General features: G+C 45.8%; 2 protein-coding genes across 5 annotated transcripts in view; one reads left to right on the forward strand and one right to left on the reverse strand.

Moving 5' to 3' along the window:
- On the reverse strand, positions 1–6,715 carry LOC135399150 (ribitol-5-phosphate xylosyltransferase 1-like). Of its 2 annotated transcripts, XM_064630891.1 has the most exons (7): positions 6,063–6,715; positions 5,438–5,473; positions 5,199–5,333; positions 5,004–5,103; positions 4,601–4,909; positions 2,119–2,289; positions 1–824 (listed from the first exon to the last, which is right to left on the reverse strand). In XM_064630891.1, the coding sequence occupies exons 1-7, from the start codon at positions 6,118–6,120 to the stop codon at positions 413–415; spliced, it is 1,221 nt and encodes a 406-aa protein (XP_064486961.1). In that variant the 5' UTR covers positions 6,121–6,715; the 3' UTR covers positions 1–412. The 2 variants fall into 2 exon arrangements, with proteins under 2 accessions (XP_064486961.1, XP_064486960.1); XM_064630890.1 differs by lacking the exon at positions 6,063–6,715 and having other exon boundaries at positions 5,438–6,020.
- The window catches only part of LOC135399148 (inactive histone-lysine N-methyltransferase 2E-like), a 25,494-nt gene continuing 8,934 nt past the window's right edge, over positions 6,233–22,792 (forward strand). For 2 of the 3 annotated variants that reach the window (XM_064630884.1, XM_064630886.1), the window contains exons 1-20: positions 6,233–6,572; positions 11,876–12,135; positions 12,219–12,387; positions 12,761–13,020; positions 13,136–13,183; positions 13,689–13,828; positions 13,938–14,152; positions 14,211–14,267; positions 14,332–14,382; positions 14,452–14,628; positions 15,493–15,698; positions 16,302–16,419; positions 16,505–16,614; positions 16,932–17,006; positions 17,075–17,231; positions 18,606–18,728; positions 18,803–18,958; positions 19,450–19,649; positions 19,786–20,068; positions 21,239–21,424. In XM_064630884.1, the coding sequence (XP_064486954.1) occupies positions 11,933–12,135; positions 12,219–12,387; positions 12,761–13,020; positions 13,136–13,183; positions 13,689–13,828; positions 13,938–14,152; positions 14,211–14,267; positions 14,332–14,382; positions 14,452–14,628; positions 15,493–15,698; positions 16,302–16,419; positions 16,505–16,614; positions 16,932–17,006; positions 17,075–17,231; positions 18,606–18,728; positions 18,803–18,958; positions 19,450–19,649; positions 19,786–20,068; positions 21,239–21,424 (2,934 nt within the window). In that variant the 5' untranslated portion in view covers positions 6,233–6,572; positions 11,876–11,932. The remainder of the gene's footprint in view (positions 6,573–11,875; positions 12,136–12,218; positions 12,388–12,760; positions 13,021–13,135; positions 13,184–13,688; positions 13,829–13,937; positions 14,153–14,210; positions 14,268–14,331; positions 14,383–14,451; positions 14,629–15,492; positions 15,699–16,301; positions 16,420–16,504; positions 16,615–16,931; positions 17,007–17,074; positions 17,232–18,605; positions 18,729–18,802; positions 18,959–19,449; positions 19,650–19,785; positions 20,069–21,238; positions 21,425–22,792) is intronic. The other variant, XM_064630885.1, reaches the window with a different exon arrangement.

Consider the following 22,792-nt stretch of genomic DNA (forward strand, 5'->3'; position numbering starts at 1 on the left):
AAAAGAAAGAAATGCTGTTCTTACTCTTTCTGACAGACACTTTGCATCATGCCATTCTTTTCATTCTTAAGTCTTCTCAGGCCATCTCTGCTGTTCGTGTTTTGACCTTTTTGTATGAGATATTGCTCTTGGAAAAATAGTACCACCACATCAGAGAAAGCACATGTTCATATAAAAACAAATGCATGCATGTGTTTTCAATAACACGACTTTGCTACTTCCGAGCATCAGCTTCTCTTCTGTGGTTGCTGGTGTGTGCCTTCGCTCACTGTTTCACCAGAATACACACACGATAAAAGGAAAGACCACGCTTGGTCTAAAAATGATAATCCCTGCTTTGAGCAATTCGAATAAGAAAGTTTTGATTGTGCACCACTGTCAATATGCAGCCACCTTGATGTAAGCTCTGTTATCACAAAGCTTTGTCAAAAAACTTCCACTGTATCACTTTAACTAGTTCTTCTTTCATGCTTCGCTTGAAGCCTTCATACCAGGCAATCAAGTTCCTCCGGCGTTTCACTTTCTCTTGCACGGATAGCCTCCTCTCCCTTTCTAGGACACGCGGCAGCTCCACCGTCCAATTCCGAACGTACACGAATGGAGCACCGTACTTCTTGAGAAGCCTCAACGGTCCGCCATCCTCCGCCGTTGCACACTGGGACGAGACGAGTCTGTCTTCAACCACCGGGACAGAACCGTAGGAGGCAGCTTCGTAGATGCGATAGCACTCCGGGTTTTTTCCCACGGGGTTTAACGTGAGGTCGCTGTGTTCCAAGGCGAGCGTGTACATTTCCAGGGATTCCCTCGTTTCGAGTGGCTGCCACCTGAAACATTTCCGAGAACGTTTTTGGTTCTTTCGTACTTACGAAAGAAAGGAAGAGCTTGCAGCCCATGACTTAAAAAATTCGGTCGTCATGCGTCAACTGCAAAAATGATAATGTTGCATAAAAGTGCTTGGTGTAGATGTTGGTACATTGCAGATGTATGAAGTTGTGCATGGCCTAACGCTAGGACGGTGCTACAAAGTCAATGCTCGATTTATGAATAGTTAATGTTTCTCAAAAAATCGTTAATAAATAAAGGTTTGGCAACACCTAGCTGTACATATTTTTTTTAATTTGATGTTAGCGCTGTGAAGCAACTGTGGCAATGAGCGGCATACAGATGTGCACAAAGGAAGCGAGGACAGCAGGAAGGAGTGGGGGACAGGGGGTTAGTATGCGTCCTGGGCCACCTTCGAGGGGAACTGTGCCAACGTTCGTCTCGAAAGTCTCTGGGAAAACCCAGGGAAAACCTTAGACAGCGCAGCTGGTGGTAGGATTCGAACCCACCACTTCCCAGTCTTCAGCGTGACCTTGGATACTCTGCACTCTGACGTGAGATCACGGTTAGTGTTTGAAAATGCTTTGTGACAGCGCTCTGCACCATCATTTTGCCCGTGTCGCTGTTGCTCAGGAAAGACGCAGTAATCGAACGCTAGACTCCTTGTTCCCGTCCTCGAAGTATTGTATTTCACCCTCGACATGCATCCGTTTCGAAATCTGTCACTAATAAAGTGCGGGGGCGGCGGAAGAGGGGTGGGGAAGGGGGGTTACTATAGACCCCCTGAATTTGCGAAGGGGACACAAAATTCCCACGGAGGTGAGGCGCCAAGGTGTTATCTCAGGTGCCGCGTGCGAATAAAATGCCATAAACCCTTTTCCTTTGCCTTTTTGGGGCCCGGGCACGAATTGGTGGTGGTGGGGGATGGAAGGAGGCGCCGGTTGGAATCTGGGGTCCCCCTGAATTCGGGACGTTGCGCTGCCCCTGCTAAAGTTACAGCTCCTTTGTGACTTGGAAAGATGGTTCACACTTTGGGGCAAATAAGTGAATCACTTTTTTTTCTTCTTTTGCCCTTTGACAGTAGGACCTTAGTTGGCCTCTAACGACCCGCTACTGAACTGTACACCTGGTACTTATCCCGTTGATAAATGCGTTCATCGTTCAGAAATTGGGGGCTCATAAACATGGGGAGATGTCTTGTAAATATTCATAAAGCACGGAAACTGCTAAATCGGGGGCACACAAATCGAGCATTGACTGTCTGAATTAGGGAGTGGCAGAAAGGAAATGCCTTACTCATTCCTGTGTTTGACAAAACACTGCTTGCCAATGTTGTCTGAACGAAGTACGCTCACGAGTTCCTCCCTCGATGATCCCTTGTATACAGTACCCAGGAAATTGCACAAGTACGGCCGCTTGGAAGTAATATCCACGGTGCTCGCACTTGCCTTTGGGAAACCGCGATACCTGCAGAAAAGAGTCAATCTGTTTACCATGAACGAGCTAGTGGCTGCAATTAACTGCAGATAGAAAGTCCAATATTATCACTGTTCCCATATCTTGCAGGGAAGTATACATCAGGGCCTGCAAACAAAGGTGAAAGAAGACCAGGCTATCCATGGTAAAACTTGAAGATTAGACGTAGCTCGAAGCTTGCTCAAGCTCACAAAGCTCTGGCACGGAGGCTGCACTTCTTATCATTGTACGTGAAGTGCACATAAATAGCCCATTATCTTTATTGTGGCTTAGAAAAAAAAAGAAAAAGAACATATCCTCACAGCTCAGCTGCAAGAGTGGTCTCCACGACTTTGTGCAGGAATGACACTACTTTGCGATAGCTTCCTATGATATCACCTGCGTGACATTTCTTTAAAGGTCTTGAATTGTTTTAATTCAAAACATATAGATGTTTCGGCACCTATTGTATATGGGAGGCATCATCAGATTATGCTTCCATCACTGATGATGCCACCCATATATACAGGGTGTCCCACCGAAAAAGGACCAGGGGCTAAAGAAAAAACGGAGTGCTGGACACAAATGGAACCAACTGTACGTGTTTGGCAGTTGTGTGGTCTATCCAAAAATATTTTTTCATCGCCGCTTGTTAATTAATTATTTCATTCATTTCATTTCATTTCATTTATTCATAACCCAAAGGCCCTAAAAGGGCATTACATGGGTGAGTAGGTGAGGCAGCAATACAACGATAATAAAACATTGAAAGAAGAATACATGTTATAACAAATACATGGTGACATAAATTAGCGGTAATTAATTTTCTAACTTTTTAATTATAAAAGCTATGAAGTTATTCCAATGATAACATCTGATCTCTCGGTCGCCTGACACCAAAGCCGTTTTCAGAACAAAAATCCATTCGATAGATCTTTCGCAAAAAATTTGTGAAGGAACACAATTTTTTTCTTTATTTTTGTTCATTGCGCATCTCTAGAGACGCGTCTTTCCTTCACCCCCAAAAGGAGACGATGAAAGAGCACACTATCGCCTCTTGCATCCTGGTTTCTGTAGCTTTTATAATTAAAAAGTTAGAAAATTAATTACCACTAATTAACAAGGGGCGCTGAAAAAAATATTTTTGGATAGACCACACAACTGCCAAACACGTACAGTTGGTTCTATTTGTGTCCAGCACTCAGTTTTTTTTTTAGCCCCTGGTCCTTTTTCGGTGGGACACCCTGTATGGAGAGTGACTTTTTCGGGCTAAATGCCTTTCTCGGATTGGGGGGGGGGGGTGCTATTTTTAAATCTGTAATTCGGGGAGAAATCGGGCGATAATTGTCCCTTCAGGTGTAATCGGGTGTTTTTGTTTCTCCTCTTGTCTATTAAGTCCTTTCTTCATCTTTTTTTCTTTTTTTTGTCTGTGAGTGACCTACCAGCGCTAATCCCTGAAGGCATAGACGGTGCTCACACATATGGATGTATTTCTTGGAACGTAAGTGACCCATTCTTACATGTGTTACAGGTGGCGACTTTTGTTTGTCTTCACTGGAAACGTCACTTGAGCATTTCATAGTGACTGGAATTCGGGGAGAAATAGGGTTTAACCCGAATTGGTAGGAGGTCAGTTCGGGGGGGGGGGGGGGGGGAATAACCAGGCCGAATCGGGTTTAAGCCCACAAAGTCACTCCCTATGTATATGTAGGGCCTGACTTTTTCGGGTTTTATTTTTGGCCAAATTCGGGGGGTAAATATCGGGTGATATTTTTCATTTGAAAATTCGGGTGTATTCAGGTTAAATCCCGTTACGGCATATTCTGTCGTCAGGAATTCGGGTGTATTCGGGTGATTTTTTTTTAAAATAAAAATTTGTCTTAACATGGAACTAATGTTTAGCAATGTTATCAAACTTTATTTTAATGCACGCTTATGAGTGTGCCACGCAACCCGGATGTTTTCGGGTAGATTCGGGTTAAACCCGAATTTTACAGATTTCGTTCGGGGGGTAAATATCGGGCGGATACGGGTTTAACCCTAAAAAGTCAGGCCCTATGTATATGTGATGAAACGTCCATGTTTTGTTTTGTTTTGTTTTGTTTCATTGTTGTGTTGAGTTGGAGTAAAAGGAAACTTTCACAGTATGTCTTCACCCGACTTTTGGAACGTTTTTTCACGAAAAAAGATTGCAGCCTGCATGATGATCTGGATACAGCATGCCACGTTCAAATAATGCTTCGTTCTTCAGGCCTTTTTTTGATACTTGAATTCGAAAGGAGCATAAGAGCAGTAAGGAAAAGGAACAACAGAAGTCACATACGTGGCAACACCTAGTGGCCACTGGAAGAACTCTTTCCCGTCCACTAAGGCAGTATCATAAACGAGAAACACCGCCGAGAGCAATCCACCACGTGATGCGACATAGGGCAGCAGCCACATGTTTCCACTGCAGTCTTCGTCTCCCAGAACAATTGCAGCTGCTTTTTGCAGTTTTGAGAAAGAAGGAAGAGAATTCAGCCAGACTTTAGCTGCCTTGATCTTCTCTGGTGTGCGTCCGTTGAGGACTAAGAGCACATGTGTCACATCTGAAGGGACTGTGGACGGGGCGATGCCTGGACCCGTTCGAAACCTATGTTGGAGGAAAAGATTAGCATGCACACACACACACACACAACATAACAAAGCGTGAAGATGAATGACATATTTTCCACCAGTGGCCTTACTTGAACTTGATGTCGCCAACTCTTTGATACCCATAACTCCACGCACCTCCTGCTTTTGGCAAAAGCTGCCCGTTGAATATGTGCTGCCAGGTATAAAGGCCTGAAGGAAAAAAGACCTTATTCATGACATTAAAAAAATGTTAATGACTGTAAGCGTGCAGGGAAAACAAAACGAGGAAGGAAGCGATGCATTACCTATCGCTGCTTTGCCCCATATTTCCACAGTACGCGAACTGTCTACAACTGACGTGTTCCTCTGGTACTTTGCCGCGCTTCTTAATGCGGCCGATCGGTGTAGTTCTTCGCCCCATGGATTCCACTCGTCTTCAGCTGCACAACCGAGTCAGTAAAAGTAATTTGACTGACAGCCACAAAAGTGTCTAGCACCTTTCCATCGTGAACAAAGTTTTGTTGACGACCCGCTTATTACTTACCGCGTAGATTCTCTACTTTGTTCGTGCTTCTGTGGTCTGCTTGTTTAGAGTGGTCCCGAGAAAGAAGTAAGTAACTTGTGTAACACGTAAAAGATATATATATCAGAACTATCACGCCTGTAATCCACTTCAACTTGTAAGCATGTTTGCAAGACATAGCACCATCTTACTTTCTGGGCAGATAAACAAAACCCTTATCCTCTCGATCTTTACCCTCCCTTCATTTCAGTCGGCATCTATTTTTGTTGCACGGATGCCAGTTGCGCCGTAAGATTACGGGGAGCACTAAAGTTGGACACCAAAGTTTTTGTGGAGGCTTCTCTGTCTTTTCTTTCCTTGCGATATTTAAAAGAAGCTCATGAGTTTCGGTTTCAGTGCTGTTTACGCAGGCCGCCTACACACAGAACGCTTTAGTCCGAAACAGAAACGAGAAGTTCTTTTTGGCTGGCAAAATATCCGTATCCTGCGTCTGCTTCAAAAACCGCACGGAATGCACAGCAGTACGTCTAGTGTTCTGCGTGTGAGGTGCGCTTTCTTTTTGCGCTCAATCATCCAATATATCGTCATGCAACACAAACAATTACGTCATTTGAAAACAGTGTTCATTTGTGCTGTTCTGCCTTACATAACGAGTACACGAACAAGCGATACTTGATGGTTACACAACACAGCCCAGTCAACATGCCAGTCAATAACGACAAATAAAAATAACAAAACAGATGTTGATGTAAGGATAACGACTGATCAAGGTATAAGGCGCTAGAACCCCTGCCAGCAGATAAGAAACCCCCGCGTTGTCAAACACTGAATGGCCGCCATTTGTGTAGTACGAAGATTTGAATGTGTCTGTATGAGGACTGCAGTTTTCACATTTTCTGCAAATACAGGGACAAGGATGTCACCTAGAATTTCAGTCCGGAGAATGACCCTTTAGAACTGGTTTGTTCCTTTTTCAACTATAACCATAGGATGCTCTGAGTTGGAAGTTCTGCTCTTCTGTGTTACTCTTACTCTTAGCAACTGTTTACTATCGATGTGACACTGCAAGAGGAGGTTTCTCAGCGTCGTTTTTCCCGTGGATGTTATGTGATTGCTGTAATATAACGTGGAACCCAACGCCTGTGGTTACTTCCAAGTAAGTATCCTTGAGCAACTCATCAGCGAGAATAACACTGGCAATTCGGGCTCCTGTGCGCGAATCGCCAGTATATTGAGCGCTGTCAGTCATTCGAATATTAAAGCCTTGAAAACTGCGTCGTCCTGAATGAGTTAACACAGGTGTTCGAATGGACTTGCTGAGGAATGAACGGAGACATAATTGGCTACCAGTCTCGACGCAAGAGGGTTGTTATTTCGGGTGAATACACTGCGATATCATTTTTGATGCTGTATCAAGCCAGTTTACATGCCAAGATACACGAATCCACCAATGCAATTAACAGGTTTGGTGTTTTGCATCCGAAAATGTCATTTCGTAGAAGCTGCCGTACTTCTCTACGTGAGTTAGGCCTATCACTGACCGCTATTAGCGACTCGATATCAGCCCATTTCTGCATATTGATGGTGAAGGAACAGTTATGGCTGCAACTAAAGGCCTTCTAGGAATAGTCCCTACTGTTTGGTAATGTTCCAGTGTTGATTTGTGCAATTATAAGCCCGGTAGGCCTACGGTATACAAGTTGGCTTGAATAAATTTATCCTGACAGCTTTCGCTTTCAGACACCTTACATCGAGAAGACCCGCCTATTTATGACCCATTTCGTTTGTAACAGCCGAAAAGAACTTTCCCCTGGGCTCTAGACTGACAGCGTTATGATGGCCTAGCTGGTGAAGCAGTTTCCGAGTCAAAGTGTAGCTGACGCGAAATGTTTGCGTCATTTTTTAAAACAAAAAATTGTGAACTAATACCTATGATGAATAATTGATGACATACGATATTGATGGTAGCTGGAAATTGAAATTGTGCAGTTGTGTCAGTAATGCAGTTCAGCCGATAGTCGCAGCAGCCCGTGATAGCTCTTCTGGTTGGACTTTGTTTATGCAGGCTCGCTGTGAAACCAAAGCAGCGCCGCAGCTGATGTGCCAAAAATGTTTTGATCTCGACGAAACTGAGTCGTAGAGATAACGTTTTAATGGCTCTTCACCTGATTCGTGAAAATGTAAACAAACCTGCGCAGATGTCGCTACCTTCACCTTTCTCACTGTTGCCACGGGCGGCAGCTCTCGCGCCCAGTGTTTTCTTTCTTTTTTTTTTTTTTCGTCCAGGAAAAAGAAATAAATTGTTCGCTATAGTACGCGAGAAGCTGTCAATTAAACAGACGATTGCGTGTTTAGTGTGCTGTTCTGGTATGCACGGACATGTTACTCGGACAGGCGCCACCAGCTAGCACCATTCCTGTGCGGGGAAGGGCGAGCGGGCGGGCGGTCTGTTTTCTCCCAGGAATCGGAGAGGAGGCATTATATGGGGGGAGAGAGTAACAAATATACAGAAAAAGTAGGTGCTCGCTGGAGCCTTCGCGCTTTTCTTTGGTTCGTTTTTACTCCGGACTTCCTTCCCCCTCCGGTTGGAGTGTTGATGCATTTGGCTGGTCTCCAAAGCGTGTTCCAACGCGATCCTTCCCGCATAATATCCCAGGGTGCCCAGCGCGTCGTCTGCTCCGATGAGCTTTTACGAAAGAGAAAGGGTCTGCGGTATGGAGGGAGGGAGGACAAGTCCTACTGCTAAGCAGGGTGTATTTTTTTTTCATGTATGGAAAGAAAAAAGTGTTTTGTTAGCCGCGGCTCTCTTTTGTAGGCCGGTGGGCGAGCAGATTTTCTCTTGACAGACAGGCCTTTGTTTCTCACCGACGACAGCAGAGGCGCGAGCGTCCGAATCCGTACCGTGCTTCGGATTCGGAGAACTCTGAAAGCCAGTGTCGCCATTTTCGCATGGTGATTTCGTTCCACCTTTCCTCGGAGAAGTGAAACCTTATCCAGTGTCGTGAAGAGCCGAAGAATTTCGCTCTAGAGACTGGTGAAGTGCTCCACTTTTGACGTCCCACACGACGATTGGTTTGACACATTGTTGCGGAAACAATCAATTGTTGTAATAAAAAGTAGTATCTCAGCGGTTGCTACGTAATCTATGTTTGTTTTTGTTCGAAGTGTCGCGTACGGCTCCGTTCCGTTCTTTGTTGAATGTCGTCTGCTGTTAGCTTTGATATTAAAGTAACTTACACACTACTCATTACTGTTCTTTCTAGGCTTTTATCATTATTATTTTTTTCATTCAAACTCTCCAAGGACTGTTGCATCTTTGTCCTGATAGTAAACTGCTTTTCATGGGGTTACGATGCACTGACAAATGATCTGATTCAGCTGTGACAATTTTCTTGACTGACATAACATCATTAAACACATCATCATTAACAGTATTAAACATCAGCCTTGTGAAAGTTGCTACATTCATAAGGGGCCCAATGAAAATAGCAAGAATGCTGTGCAGATCTGATGTGAGTAATTGACACACAAGTCCTCTGGAATAACTTGGCACGGAGCATGCACTACTTGTGCAACCTTAACTTGTCCATCCCCAACTAAGGTCCATACCCACCTTACTCATGAGAACGCATCGTCAATCTGACGTAGCTAATCTGTAGAGTTAGCTGAGCTGAACTCACTGTCTGCTTCAGTTTCTAAATATAGTGAAGAATTGGTATTTCATTGATAATGCTGAAAGGTGTAAATCTCATAGCACATAACTACATTTAATTTGTATATTTAATTTTGCTAAACACATCTGAATGCTATGGCATTTCTTACAACAAACATTTGCATTTCATATGCAAATTTACGTGCACTGGAAAATGGGTCAGTGCGTTCTGTAACCTCCTTCATGCTCTCCTGTACAAATGGTCATCACCAGAGCTGTCTGCTCCGAATCGACCTCTCCCTGTTCGTAAACGAATGACATCATAGTGTTTGACAGCGCCACCAATTTGGTAGAGTCGAACTACGCTCGAAGCTTGGGGCTAACAAGGTCTCGCCCGAAAACCACGGTCACACCCACTGACCAGCAGTCAGAGATATTTTCATTAAAGGGGCAATAAACAGGTATACGAGGCGCAGTTTTTTTTTTTTAAAGCATTGCGATACGTTGCCGACGCTGAACGTTTTAAAAAAATTTTGTCGCAAAAAAGTAACCGACTGAATATTCACTGCACTCTTTCGTCCTCATGCAATGCCCTGCAATGTCCTGGCGACAATAGCGACACGTCATTTTGACGTCGTGCACCATGATCCATTTAGAATGTGGGATGCTTATATATTAATTTTGTTGTAATATCGAGAAGCGAGGTCAATTCTAAACATGTTCCCACTTGTGAAATCCAAGATAGCCAGTCCAAACCGTACCAAAACCACTCAATATTCTATTTCACGTGTGCACTATGTTTTCAGTGCTGTGTTGCACCGTGAGGTCACCGCGATGTTCCCGCAACCGGTTCCCTGGCGAACTGCAGCTTGTGTCAGTGGGGTCCGTCGTTGGCTAGGAGAGTGAAATCTCCCCCACCTCCAGTGCCTAGAATTCGGTGTTGCTGTATGTCGGAATATGGTGACGTGATCCGGTTCCAAGGATAAGGGGAGACTCACGCGGATTATGCTCTTTGAATGTCATTGTTCTGTGATAAAGACGCTCTCTAGAAGTAAAAGAATTCCATATTTGGATATCGTGAGCTACGTTCTTTCATTGAGCATAATAATTGGAAAATGTTCATCAACCTGTTTTGTGCCCCTTTAAATCATGCTAGCAATCATTTCATCAACACACCAGCCTCACTCAGCTGCACATCGTAATCAAAATGTCAGACTTTTTTGCCAGCCACTTGCACTCAAACAGGCGGGCACAACAGACCTGTTTCACATTCGCATTGTATCCTAGTGGCTCCCCAGCGAACCACCCTTGGCATGCACCAAAACAAACCCACGTAGGTAGCATAAAGGACAAAACGCCTCTTGGAGAGGGGCCGACGAGTTCGTGCATTGTCCCCACTGCTCCCCACTCTTGTCGTCCCCATCCAGCGCCATCTATTGAACACTGAAATAACCTTGTCCGGCGCATCCAAGGTTATTGGCTCCACAGTGCATGTGCATAAGCAGTTGTGAAAAAGGCCCATTTTAATGGCCAGCACTTTTCTCAAGTCTCTTAGTGGCAGCTGAGGCCGTTAAAAGCGCAGAAGGACTTTGACATAATTCAATCTGTAGCTGTTGTTTGATCTTGAAATTAGGCCTTTATTCGATTGTAAGTTACGTGTTGATGCCACATGCAAAATTTCATCCAGCAGAGTCTCGTGCTTTTTAGATAAATAAGAAAAATGAGCCCTGCGCTCGCATCTGGTTTCAGTTCTACGGTGAAGTAAGCACAAGTTAAATGCACCATAGCAGACGTCAGGACATAGATAGATAGAACATAGAAAAGATAAACCATGGTTCAGGACTGATTTGAGCTATGACAGAACGTAATGAAGAAGCTTTGTCTCGAATTAGCGGCTTGGACCTTTTGCACATAAAAAAAACAGAAGCTGCGGACAGTGACATCATGATGAAAGATGAAAGTCACTGAGAAGGTTAGCCAGCTGTAGGACTCGAACCCACATCTTCTGGATTACCGGTCCAGGCCTCTACCAATTGAGCAAAGCTAACACGCCTCCTCAGCGACTTCCAGGGTGCGTCATCTGGAGAGACAAACCAACCACTCTCTCCCACTCATCCTTCTTTCACTCTTACATTTTTGCTCACTCATACACACATTCATACGATGGGATTGACGCAGGCGGCAACTGTTCAAGGTTCGGGTTCGAGTCCTACAGCTGGCTAACCTTTTCAGTGACTTTCATCTTTCATCGTAAATTTCTTAGGCAAATTGAGGATTTGTATGTATTTGTCCCTTCTGTGTTGTTCGAGCCTCAGAACATCAGTTCTTTCAAGTGACATCATGAGAGCAAAACTGCAGGCTATAAACAGATGATTGCGAATTTAATTGAAATACCTTGCACAGCGACCCTGAACATCATAGCAAAGCGTATGAGACAGCACTTTCTTAGATTTGGCTTGCGTTCGGTCTTTAATCGTAACATGCAACTGAGAGTTGAACGGTGCTAGCTACGCTTGTCTGCCCCTTTTGGTGGCCTGGGCTACTGATGTGCTACTTGAGAAAGGTGCCGCCCCCTACGATTGTGCTTGTCTTTGTGAATATGAACATGTCTGCATCCACGAATGTCATTACTTTTCGTTGATGCCTCCATATGCTTACATTTATAAGCTTGATATATGTAACTTGCAAAGCGTTGCTTTATATAGACTTTTTGTGTGAGTAGAGTCTGTCTTTTTCTTTATTGACCTGTACCTGCACCGAGCTACAGGAGCGCTTGAATGCATAAGACAGCAGAATGTTTTGCGCAGATTGATGCCCAATGGAGGGGGGCACGTGGTGCGCCCCGGCACCCTTGGCCTGTGGGGATGGGAGGCGCCCGTGCGGTGGCGCCGCCCGCGCAGAGGCAGCTCCCCACGCTGGCTGAGGCCCTGCCTTTCTCTGGCGACAGCATGAGCCTGGTCCTACAGCAGCAACAGCTTGAAGCAACTGATGCTGGCTCGACGCTGGCAGCTCCGCCACTGCCAGCTTTTGTGGTCGAGGCGCGCACTGATGCTGGCCTGTGTCTCGGGTGAGATTTTCCCACGTTCCCTCATGACTCGTTCGAAAGTTACATCGCCCAGTGTGATGCAACACTTTCTTTGAACACAATAGGGTGGAGGCCCTTGTATCTGTGGAAGAAGAACCCTTGGCACCACTGCCCAGTTCGCCAGCAGTCACGGCCTCCCCGGCACGGTCCACCCCGTCTCGGGAGCACCGCTCCCACCACGGCGCTTCGCATCACCACCATGGCTATGCCAACTGCTTTGGGCTACCGTATCAGGTGAGGTCGTTTTTCTTGAGATTTCAGTGTTGAAAGCTCAAATGCATAAAATTAGACTTCATGCTTTCCCTGGTATCTCTGTTTCTGCTCGATAGTCACAGGCATGTATTCCCGAGTTTTACCGAGGGGGAGCGAAAATTTGCGTTTTGCCCACACTTACAACTGCTCCCTTGGGAACACAGAAGGAGTTTCGTTGCAGGTCTTGCATAGCTATGTTCAGTAGGTTCAGAAAGTTCATTATCAGACTGTTTGGAGGTTGATGAACCATTTGACTCTTCATCAGGGAAATCGTAGAGAGTCGAAGGAAAAAGAGTGACCTCGCAGTCGAGTTACGCATACGCAAACGCCTAATGTACTAATTTCCACCCGTTAGGATCACAACTACGGTGCCCCTCCGCCCCCTACACCACCTCAAAGTCCTCCCCCACAACCGTTCAGGACACCACCTTCACAAGTGGCTCACATCAACGGCGTGGTGGTGTGTTCTGAGGAAGAGGGGGGCAGCAGCTGCCCCTCCTCTCTGCCTTCCAACGGAAACAGCCGGCAAGACGAGGAGGTGGACTGTGGCAACAATAGTCTCTGTGGCAGAGGACTACAAGACACGCAAGAGGACAGCATCACGAGATGCATCTGGTCTGTATAGCAAAACCCCTGTAGCTGGCTTACATGATCCTCGATAAATGCACTTGCTGCTTTATTTTGCTAGCGCCAACAGGATTAAAACGTTTTTTTCCTTTCTGCATTGCAGTGGGTTTAATCACGACGACGAATATATGATCTGCTGTGACCGCTGCTCGTAAGTCGATTTAGTTCTTTACAAATACTTCTAGCAGCCTGTTAGGAAGGGGCCCAGTGTAGCAGACTATGTGGTACTCCCCATAGTGTATAGACTTTCTTCTCTTATCAACGTTTTGTGCTCGACATCACACTGCACCGAGAGCAGGACACTGCAGACAGAACGCGCAAGAGTACATTCAACATTGTATCATCACACCGTGGTTCACAAGTTCATCGTAGCCATACAAAACTGCACCCGCACTGTGCTGTCACATGGTGACCTGGTCTTTGAGGGTTGACCAGAACACACAGTAGGCTCACACTCGGCAACATGCAATAAGCTGCTGCGCAGCATTGCAAAATCACATTATGGTGGGCTAATCCTTCTTGGGCTTAGCGTAGGGTTGTTACATTTAAGCTTGCCTTGGTCCTTCTTGTGTTTTGTTGTTGTATTGTGTTTGTGTGGAAAGTACTGCCCTGGCATCTTTGTGCTAATCTTGAAATTGAGTTATTTTTGGTTGCAGTGTGTGGCAACATGTGGATTGCATGGGCCTCGATCGCAGCCGCATCCCGGACACCTACCTTTGTGAGCTGTGCCATCCCCGACGGGTGGACAGGCACAGGGCGAGGGCACTGCAGGCACGCAAGAAAGAAGAGATGGCTCGTAAGTGAAATACACGCTCTTGCACGACGGGACCGCATCATTGTAGTGTTGTTGTTGTTGTTGTTGTTGAGGCGTGCAGTGGAGGGCCCTCACTCAGTTACTCTGTCAGGTGTTCTTCCACGGCAAGAGTCTACGTCAGATGAGAGCGGGGGTGGAGGGGGCGACGAGAATGTGGGGGGACCGAGGCAGCACAGAGGGTCGGGGGATGGAAGGAGCCAAGCAGGACCCCGCGGGAGGCTCAAAATGCGGCGGCGACGGCGCAAGTCCGAGTCGAAAGGGGAGGTTCTTCAACAGCTACCCGTCAAGAGGATTGGCTCGTCCAAGGTACGGTACGGATCCCGGAGGTGTATGTGTCTCACGATGTTACCGTTGTTTTCTGCAGGGCATGAAAGAACGTATAGAAAAGAAGAAGGCAAAGTTAAAAAAGATAGTTCGAACTGTGAGTATATTTAAATGCCTGTGGAGGTGTCATCGTGAGTACTACATGTCGACGTGTCTTTCAGGTGAAAGTGCCTAAGAACAGGTTCCTGAATCTGGCTGAAGTTTCTGTCAAAGTAAGCCCTCGGACATAGTGGAGAAAGAGACTCGCATCTGCGATTGTTCGATTTTTTCTCTCCCAATAGTCCGAAATATGTAAGAGCGGAGGAGCGGTGGAGGAAGAGGTGGCGAGAGATGCATGGTCCAGTCCTCCGCGTGAAAGTGTTCTGCTCCTCCAGGAACGCTACGAGGCTGCTCTCATCAACCAGTACTCGCCTGAAGTGCAGCTCATGGCAGGGTCTCTCAAGCTCAATGGTCAACACGTAGGTTCTCTTGACTGGTGCACGGGGTTGCTTAAAACGGGGAATGGCTTCCTGAACTGAAGCCAGCAATGAGAGTATGGAATCCTTGCTTGTAATGAACCAGAAGCCTTCTGCGCAATCCAAATCATAGTCGGCTGCACTTTGCCTCCCTGCATGAAACACCTGGATCAATACGATGATCCTTGTCAACTGGACCACTACGGAAAACCGGGATTTACGGAAGCCGCTTTTAGCGGTTTTTACAACACCAACGCACAAAAAAAGCACGGAAAGACTATCGTAGATTTATTATGGTACGAGCTTTCGTGCACAAGGCTGCACTTTCCTACCTGAGGAAATGCAGCCTCGTGCACGAAAGCTGGTACCATAATAAATGTACGATCGTCTTCGGTGCTTTTGTTTTTGTGCTCTTCAACTACGGTATTGACTGTCCTTCTACGTGTGTGCGCTTTTAAAACCAAATGCACAAAACTCCCGAATACTGTATAATATGAGGTTACGGCATAAGGTTTGGGTCCACAGTCGTAGTAAGTGATTTTGTACTGTGTGTGCAATAAAATGTGGAGCTTCATCCGCAGATAAAATAATGTAATTAAATGTATTGTATTGTATGTATAATAAATGTATAAAAAAATGTAATTAAATGTAAAAAAATGTAAGGACAAGATAATGTAATTGCAGCGAGTTGGTGGAGGGACTCCGTACTGCGAAAAAGCCAGTTTGGGCAAAGAAGAAGAACTTCCCTGTCCTCAGTTCTTCTTCTTTTTTGCCCAAACTCAGGCTTTGGCGTACCGGAGTTCGTCTGCAGCTACTTTGTGTGTCATTTCATTGTTTACTCTCCCGACAACATTATATAACCCGCAGGAAGAACTGGTGCGCAAGGTGTGCGAGACAGGGGCCGCAGTGGGACCGACGGGGTCTCAACCGTGGCGAGTTGCGAACGGACCAGACGGGACACGGCGGCTGGTTGCCACCTGTTTTGTTCCTGCGCAGCAGCCTATCATAGAGTTCAGAGGGAAGTTCCTGTCTGCTCAGCAGTTCCACGAACAGAATCCTGTCTTCAACAAGAGGTGAGTGGTCATGTTCACCCGTTGATGTCCCCATAGCTCATTATTTTATTATTAATATTTATTAAATATTAATAACTTATTAATATTAGTTAATTTATTTATTAAATCAATTCTTATTCAATTCTTAACATTTCTTAATTTATTATTTAAACTCTTAATAATTTACTATTGATAATAACTAGAGCCTGAAGTTTTAGGTTCTAAAGGTTCTAAAAGGTTCTAAAGTTTAGGTACCCTAAGTTTTACCCGATTCTTCCCCGAATTTGCACCCAGAATTGAAGGTTCACCCTTTAGGGTGAAACCCGATTTTTACCCGGCAAATTCCCCTCACTGGGATTTCTGTAGGAATACATTAACTTGCTTTTTTTGGTGCAAATGCAGTTGCATCACTGTTTGTACCAAACCACTACAGTTAGTTTGAGTAACTGAGTCCGATTTCTCCCCGAATTTAGCATACCAGCAGTTTTTTCAACCGAATTCGCATGAATTTAGTGCACACGTTTATTTACCCAATTTGTATCCCTCCCGAATTTAGAAAAAAAATATTTCCCGAAAACTTCAGGCTCTAATAATAACCCTCTTCTTTTTCTTTTGTTTTCGCAGGTTATACCCATACGTGTTGTTTTATAAGCCAAACAAGGAAGAGCACGTGTGTGTAGATGCGCGGGAGTACGGCAACGAGGCTCGCTTCGTTCGGCGCTCATGTTCTCCCAATGCAGAGGTGGGGACGTTTTCCTTGTCCTTGCCCCGCCGCTTTAGTGCAGAGCGCTGGGACAGCTTCCCTGATCCAGCGTGTAATTGTGTAGGTTCAGCACATAATACAAGATGGACTTCTCCACCTGTTCCTGGTGTCTCTAAGAGATATTCGAAGAGAAGAGGAGATCACCGTTCCTTTTGACTTCAACTACCGAGAATGGTAAACACTGATTTGCACTTCCAAAGGTTCAGCTCAATATTATCACATGGATGCTGCCCACTATTCAAACACTGAACGGAAGGTCCATATTAACGGGGTTCCTCCAAAATGTTCTACAGCCGCAAAACCAATATTTGTTCTTCCGATATTGTCGTCACGTTGACGGAGCACCGTGTAAGCTTTATGAATGCAGCTCATCTAAATGGTTATGAAAGCAGCCCAGTGTCGTAAAAACTGGAATGCTACCCTGCCAATACACTATCCAGACTATCCTTATCAACTTGATCCTGAAGGATGTTTCTTTGTCTGCCTTTCAGTATCCATAGCGTGACATGCGCGTGTGGTTCGGATGACTGCCACATTGGCACAAAAGGAAGGAAGTCTTTTGCAGTGTAAGTTCCCAAAGGGCTTCAGATCCTTGGTCGGGCGTTTTTGCATTGTAACGTGTGCCCACCTTCAGGGGGGAACGGCGAAGACGAGGCCGCCGCTCCAGCAGTTCGGTCACTCTGCATTCTACGGAGGAAGAGGAAGAAGGTGGACGTGGGGTGGGACGAGGCCTGCCCTCTCCTGTCAAGATGAACCACCAGGTGCCTGTCACAAATAACCAAGACCACCAGGTATGTCTTCCTTAAGTGTCGTCCAACACATCACTCCTGACATAGTACGAGGCAGTGATTCTCAACCAGGATTCTTCGAGTCTTGTCTTGAAGTTTCACGATAATGATGCTAATCATGATGATAATGATGCTGTCAAGCTACAGGGAGGGAAACCCGAGTGCATACCAAGACTTGCGCTCGGCCATCCTCGATATGCCAGCCTGGAGTCACTGAATAGCTTCAGAGTACTGCAACTGATGTACATCTGCAAGTTCTACACCAGGGGCCGTTGTGTGGGGACGCCATATTGGCTCCATTAGGTCCGTCTGCTATGTTAATGACGAATCCCGTCTGTAGACATTCATTCTTTCTTCTTTATTCGACCACACTTTTGCGTCTTCCATGACGATAATAGATCGAGGCCCTCTAAACAAAATCGCACGCGCTGTTACGGTCACTGCACTGCAATTCGCGATGTGAAATAAGTTTGCCGCAGCAAGTTAGCCGGTCGTTTTGCCTGGGCGAAAGAAAATGTGCTCTTAAAAAGGAACTTCACCACATGGCACGCTCCTAGCCAACCACCGTTTCGAATGACATCGGTCTCTGTGCTGATTTGTTGAAAACGGGAGGCGTGTGCCTTTTTTGTACTGCTTATGCAGTACACCGTTGGTACAAAAAGGCGTACGCCTCTTGTTTTTAACAAATCAGGTGCGAGAACGATATCACTAGGGATGATAGTTGGCTGGGAGCGTGCTATGCGGTGAAGTTCACTTTAAAGAGTGTGCAGTTCCACGGGCTTGTCAGCAAAATCCCGCCGAGTTGCATATTTTGTCCAATGGGAGAGTGGAGCTCTCAATGTTGCCAGACGGCTGTCTGCATAGTGCCGGCGAAAAGGAATGCAATAGCGAAGCTATTCAGTGACTCAATGCCAGCTTTAATATGCCAAAGTGTGGAGCCAACAGGTATCGACATCTTGTCGTTCTGTAGTAGTAGTAGGTTTCTCGAAGTCACGCTTTCACAATGACTGGTTCCCCCCAGCACAGCGTAAGGTGAGAAACACTGATCTGTTCTAAGCACCGGAGCATAGAAGGGGGTGAAGATCATGTGTATGAATCTTCCACATAGGTACAGCACAATAAGTTTCTCTGTGGGAGTGACCACAGTTTATTGTAAAAAAAAAAAAAAAGATAGGGTTCCATTTGAGTGACATAAATGTGTTTTTCAAATTTTTTTTTTCATGCACAAGGACTTTAGAAGCTGTATCCATTAATAAGCACTAGATGAAGAAACACCTTAGTTTTGTAAGGCATTCGGTGATGGCAATTTGGCTCCTTGAATTTCAAGTTAGTAACTACGTTTACAGAACTGTTCATCAGTGTATTTTTTTTTCCTAGGTGCAAGAGGCACCCACTGGAGCAACTTCTCCAACTCCAGATGCATTATCAATCCTAGAGGGCCGCACTTCTGAAGATCAAGAGCCCGACAGTCGACCTACTTCGCAGCGACGGAGAAAAATGGTAAAACTTCCGTTCCATTAAGCGTGCTAACCGCAGGCTCCCCTTTTACCAACTGCCTTTCGTGCATTGTGCAGACGCGGGAGGAACGTAAAATCGATGCTATCATGCGAGCCTTCGAGAAAATGGAAAGGACAGAAAAGAGGCGTCAGCAGGCACTTGAGCGAATGGCACATCACAAGGGCAGTGTCATACCCGCACCATCACAACAGTTCGACTGCCCAGAGGTCAAGGTACAGTATAAACAGGAACTTTTCTGCGATGCCTACAGAAAGGTCTTTTGCCATAATTATTATGGTGCAGCAATAAAATCTAGTTTCATGTACGCAAAGGACATTTGCTGGCTGTGCGCCATAGAACCCCCAATCATCAGCAGTCATTATCAGCAAAAGACACACGGAGCTGTCGAAGCAGTAAATGATGGCCAGGATCACTAGACAGAAGTGCCAGTTATCATGAAGGGAGAAGGGACTGGTGGTCCCCCCAATATCTTATCCTTATCCAAGTCCTTATCCTTTCGGCCATTCATTCTAGCTGACATATTTCACACAACCAAATGGCAACCGCTGGGTACCTCCATGGGGGGGCTCGTTCCAGACGATCTACACTGCAGTTCCATAAAACTCAAAGCTGGGTGAATGATATTCGAGTGGAATTTGAAAATGGGGCTTCCATATTTTCAAATACTGCCGAAGATGTGACGAGACCTTACTTTGCACATCAGAACGAAAGGATAGAAGAGGATCAAAGCAATGAGTGGGTGGCTCCAGAAGAAGTAAAAGCTGACGTAGAGGAAAGCGTGACTGTAGAGGCCACCACAGTTCCAGAGGTTGTGGAGGTACCGGTCACCCCTAGCGCCACCCAAATGGAAGAAGCTGTGCAGGTCACTACGAGCACTCCACAGACAAGGGCAGCAAAGAAAGGGTGAGGGAACTTTTGCCCTTGTACTATAGAACTGTAGAACGTGTGTAGAACACTTTGATGGAAAATTTTGGTCCTTACTCATCTTTCCTGGTAATATATGGAGTTGTGTTGCATGGCCACCCTTTGTTCCACGTAGAAAGCGGAGAAGAGGATCTAACATTATGTCAAGGCGACGTACACGCACGAGTAGTGGGAGCTTAGAAATGTTGCTGTCCCCCGAGGAGGTAGCAGCAGCCCACCTAACACTGGCGTCGTCACAAGAAATATGCGGACAGCTGCAGCCTCCACAAGCGCTGATGGAAGAAAGTGGTGAACTGCACCACTGTGGAACTCCACCGTCGACGACCCCTGCTCCCAGGTCTCCGGCGTCCTCACCGAATGTCACGACCAAGGGCTTTGCTCTGCCAAAATCAAAAAGAGTGAGCTTCTATTCCTTCCTTTGAGAGCTAACTCCCACAGGGCAACTCCGCCCACAAATCTAACGACGTCTGTGATTGGCTTTGGCGGGTACTTGGTTACATACAGGGTTAGTCTAGCAAACGTTATTATGACCTACCTCACTCAAAAGCCGCCATTTTCTCTAGTGTGCGCCTCATTTTCATTTCACTGCACACAGGTGGCACCACCATACAGAAGAGGAGTATTAGTGCATAACGTCAGAATCGTGGTCAGAATGGGCATGTCACATCGTTGTAGGCAGCGCCTGTGTGAGGTGATATGAATGTGAAGCGGACACAAGGAAAAATGACGTTTTTTTTGCGTGAGATAGGCCATTGAAAATGCATGGGGCGAGTTTTTGCTTGATTTTTAATTTTCTTTCTACATGACCATAGTGCTTACAAAAAATTGCAATAAAACTTGAGACAAATGGCTATCAGTCTTCAAAGTTTGGGGTAGGCTAAGCCCCGTCTTCTATTTTTACGATACGATCGAAAAGTGTAACGTTTGCTAGACTAACCCTGTAGTTAGAGCCTGAAGTTTTAGGGTTTAACCTGATTCTTCCCCGAATTTGCACCCCGAATTGAAGGTTGCCTCTTTAGGGTGAAACCCGGCATTTTTACCTGGCAAATTGCCCTCGTTGAGATGTCTGTAGGAATGCATACTAACTTGTTTGGCAACAAATGCAGTTACATCACCATTTGTACCGGACCAGTTCAATTAGTTTGAGTAACTGAGCCCGATTTGTCCCCGAATTTAGCGTACTGGAAATTTTCCCACACTAATTTGCATGAATATAGAGCACATATTTATTTACACTATTTTTACTCCCCAAATTAAAAAAAAAAAAATTTCCCGAAAACTTCAGGCTCGAAACATGGCGTATGTGCGTGCTTCACACTGTTGCTCGTACACTGATCATGTTCTGACAGCACTCATCAGAGGTGACGTACTTAGAGTACATTTGCATGTGTTAACAAAATGTGAATCAGCTATTTCGTCTGCCATCTTCTCTTATCCCTATCTCTCCCTCAACGGGTCGACTACATTATCCGTGAACAGAGATATACCTCTGTCACTGTAGCTTTTACGTTGTCCCAGCGTGTAGCATGAGTAGGTATATGTGATATGGTGGCCCCTTTCTGCGACAGTTCTTGATGCAAGGCTGGCTGCAGGGTAAGGCCACTGAAGTGCCATTCCCAATGTTGCCGGAGGCGCCGTGCTTCGTGCGATGCACCAAGGATGCATCTGGTGGAATATCGGCCGCCCACCTCCGTCGTAACAGCTTCGGACAGTCATCTGGATGTCAGCAGGGTTCCAGTGGATCTGCAAAAAAGGTGAACCTTGTTGGCCACATTGTCGTAGTATAAGGGCTGGCATGACTTGGATCAGTTGCCATGAACATGTAATCTTGAGCACTGGCTAGTTCTTACGTCTATTGTAGAAAGCAGAAAACAATGTAATTTGCATATTGCCATGCACTCTAAGCAAAAAAATAAATAAATAAAAGAAGTAAATTGGGAAGCAGTTACAGCCGCCTATCTCCTAGATTGCAAAAAACGTGTAAGCAGCGCAGCAGCTAGTGATTACGCATGACGTTTTTGATCACTAACTCATCTGGAAAGTGTTCACATCCGATCCACTTCTGCTTCCGATCCAGCTGCAGTTTTAGGTGTTCCCGCAACAATCCTGCATAGCACTAGTCGCAGTAGCTTTTCTCCTGTGGGACAGTGAAAATGTCACTTCGCATTATACAGTATAAACTCCTTAATTCGAAGTCGTCTGACTGTTAAAAAAAAAATCGAATCAAGCAAACCTGGGCACACCGTTAAGGAAAATACGTATTTATTTGCCGAAGAACGAACTTATCTTCGTCTGCTGCTTTCCGGAAATTGACATCGCACGTCACCGTTCGTTCATGATAGGCTACGAAGTTCATCATATCGCTGCATGTGCCATTGGCTTATACAAAGTTGCATACAGCATTCTGATCTAGCAACATTCTGATTCTGAACTTGCACCCGGTTGGTGCACTAAGAAAGACCTTCCGAAAACGACTGCACGTGCTTAGGTTCATTGCTGCGATTGTCACCCTGTTCATTTGTGCGAGCAGTGTTCAGGAACGAAGTCTCCCGCCAGAGTTGCGGCACAGGCACAGGTCTGTTCTGTGTCTTCTGTCCTGGCGCACTATTTGAAAGACACGAAGCCCTCCTCGCTTACACCACGTTGCAGATCTCGCGGCTGCGATGATCGCCACTTTTTCTTTCATCGTCAGCATCTCGTACTTCACCCACGGGCTCACTCGACAGCTCACAGACAAGAAGTGGAAGGATCTCAACAAAATCACGAAACGAAAGCAACCAACCCAAAAATGCGGTCCGCATAATCCGTAACGGGCACAGCTGGGGTGCTGGGTGGCAAAGGTGCGCGAGGAGCGAGGAGGTTGCTGCGCATGATAGGCGACTGGGAAAGGGAAGTCAGCAAGGGAGCAAGCGCGTGGTTTTTATGGCAGGTCGTCGTTGCGCGGGTTGAAAGCCGACGGTAAATGAAGTAGTTCGGTGGGAAGCTTACGAATTAAGCGGGGTACGGGCAAGGGGTACGGGCAAGTTATCTTCAAACTACGCGGTCAGATTGCAAAGCGCGAAGACGGGACCGCAGCAATCCTTCAAATGAACCGGGATTTTGGATTAAGCGAGATCGAATTA

This window comes from Ornithodoros turicata, chromosome 6, assembly GCF_037126465.1.
Source record: "Ornithodoros turicata isolate Travis chromosome 6, ASM3712646v1, whole genome shotgun sequence".
NCBI lineage: Eukaryota > Metazoa > Arthropoda > Arachnida > Ixodida > Argasidae > Ornithodoros > Ornithodoros turicata.

What these genes read in the sequence shown, in the direction of transcription:
- LOC135399150 (XM_064630890.1), bottom strand. Translation starts at nt 5,594, where the DNA reads ATGTCTTGCAAACATGCTTACAAGTTGAAGTGGATTACAGGCGTGATA. An exon ending in CAAAGTAGAGAATCTACGCG is followed by an intron (nt 5,334 to 5,437) that starts GTAAGTAATAAG and finishes TCGGTTGTGCAG; the next exon opens with CTGAAGACGAGTGGAATCCA. An exon ending in ATGGGGCAAAGCAGCGATAG is followed by an intron (nt 5,104 to 5,198) that starts GTAATGCATCGC and finishes TTTTTCCTTCAG; the next exon opens with GCCTTTATACCTGGCAGCAC.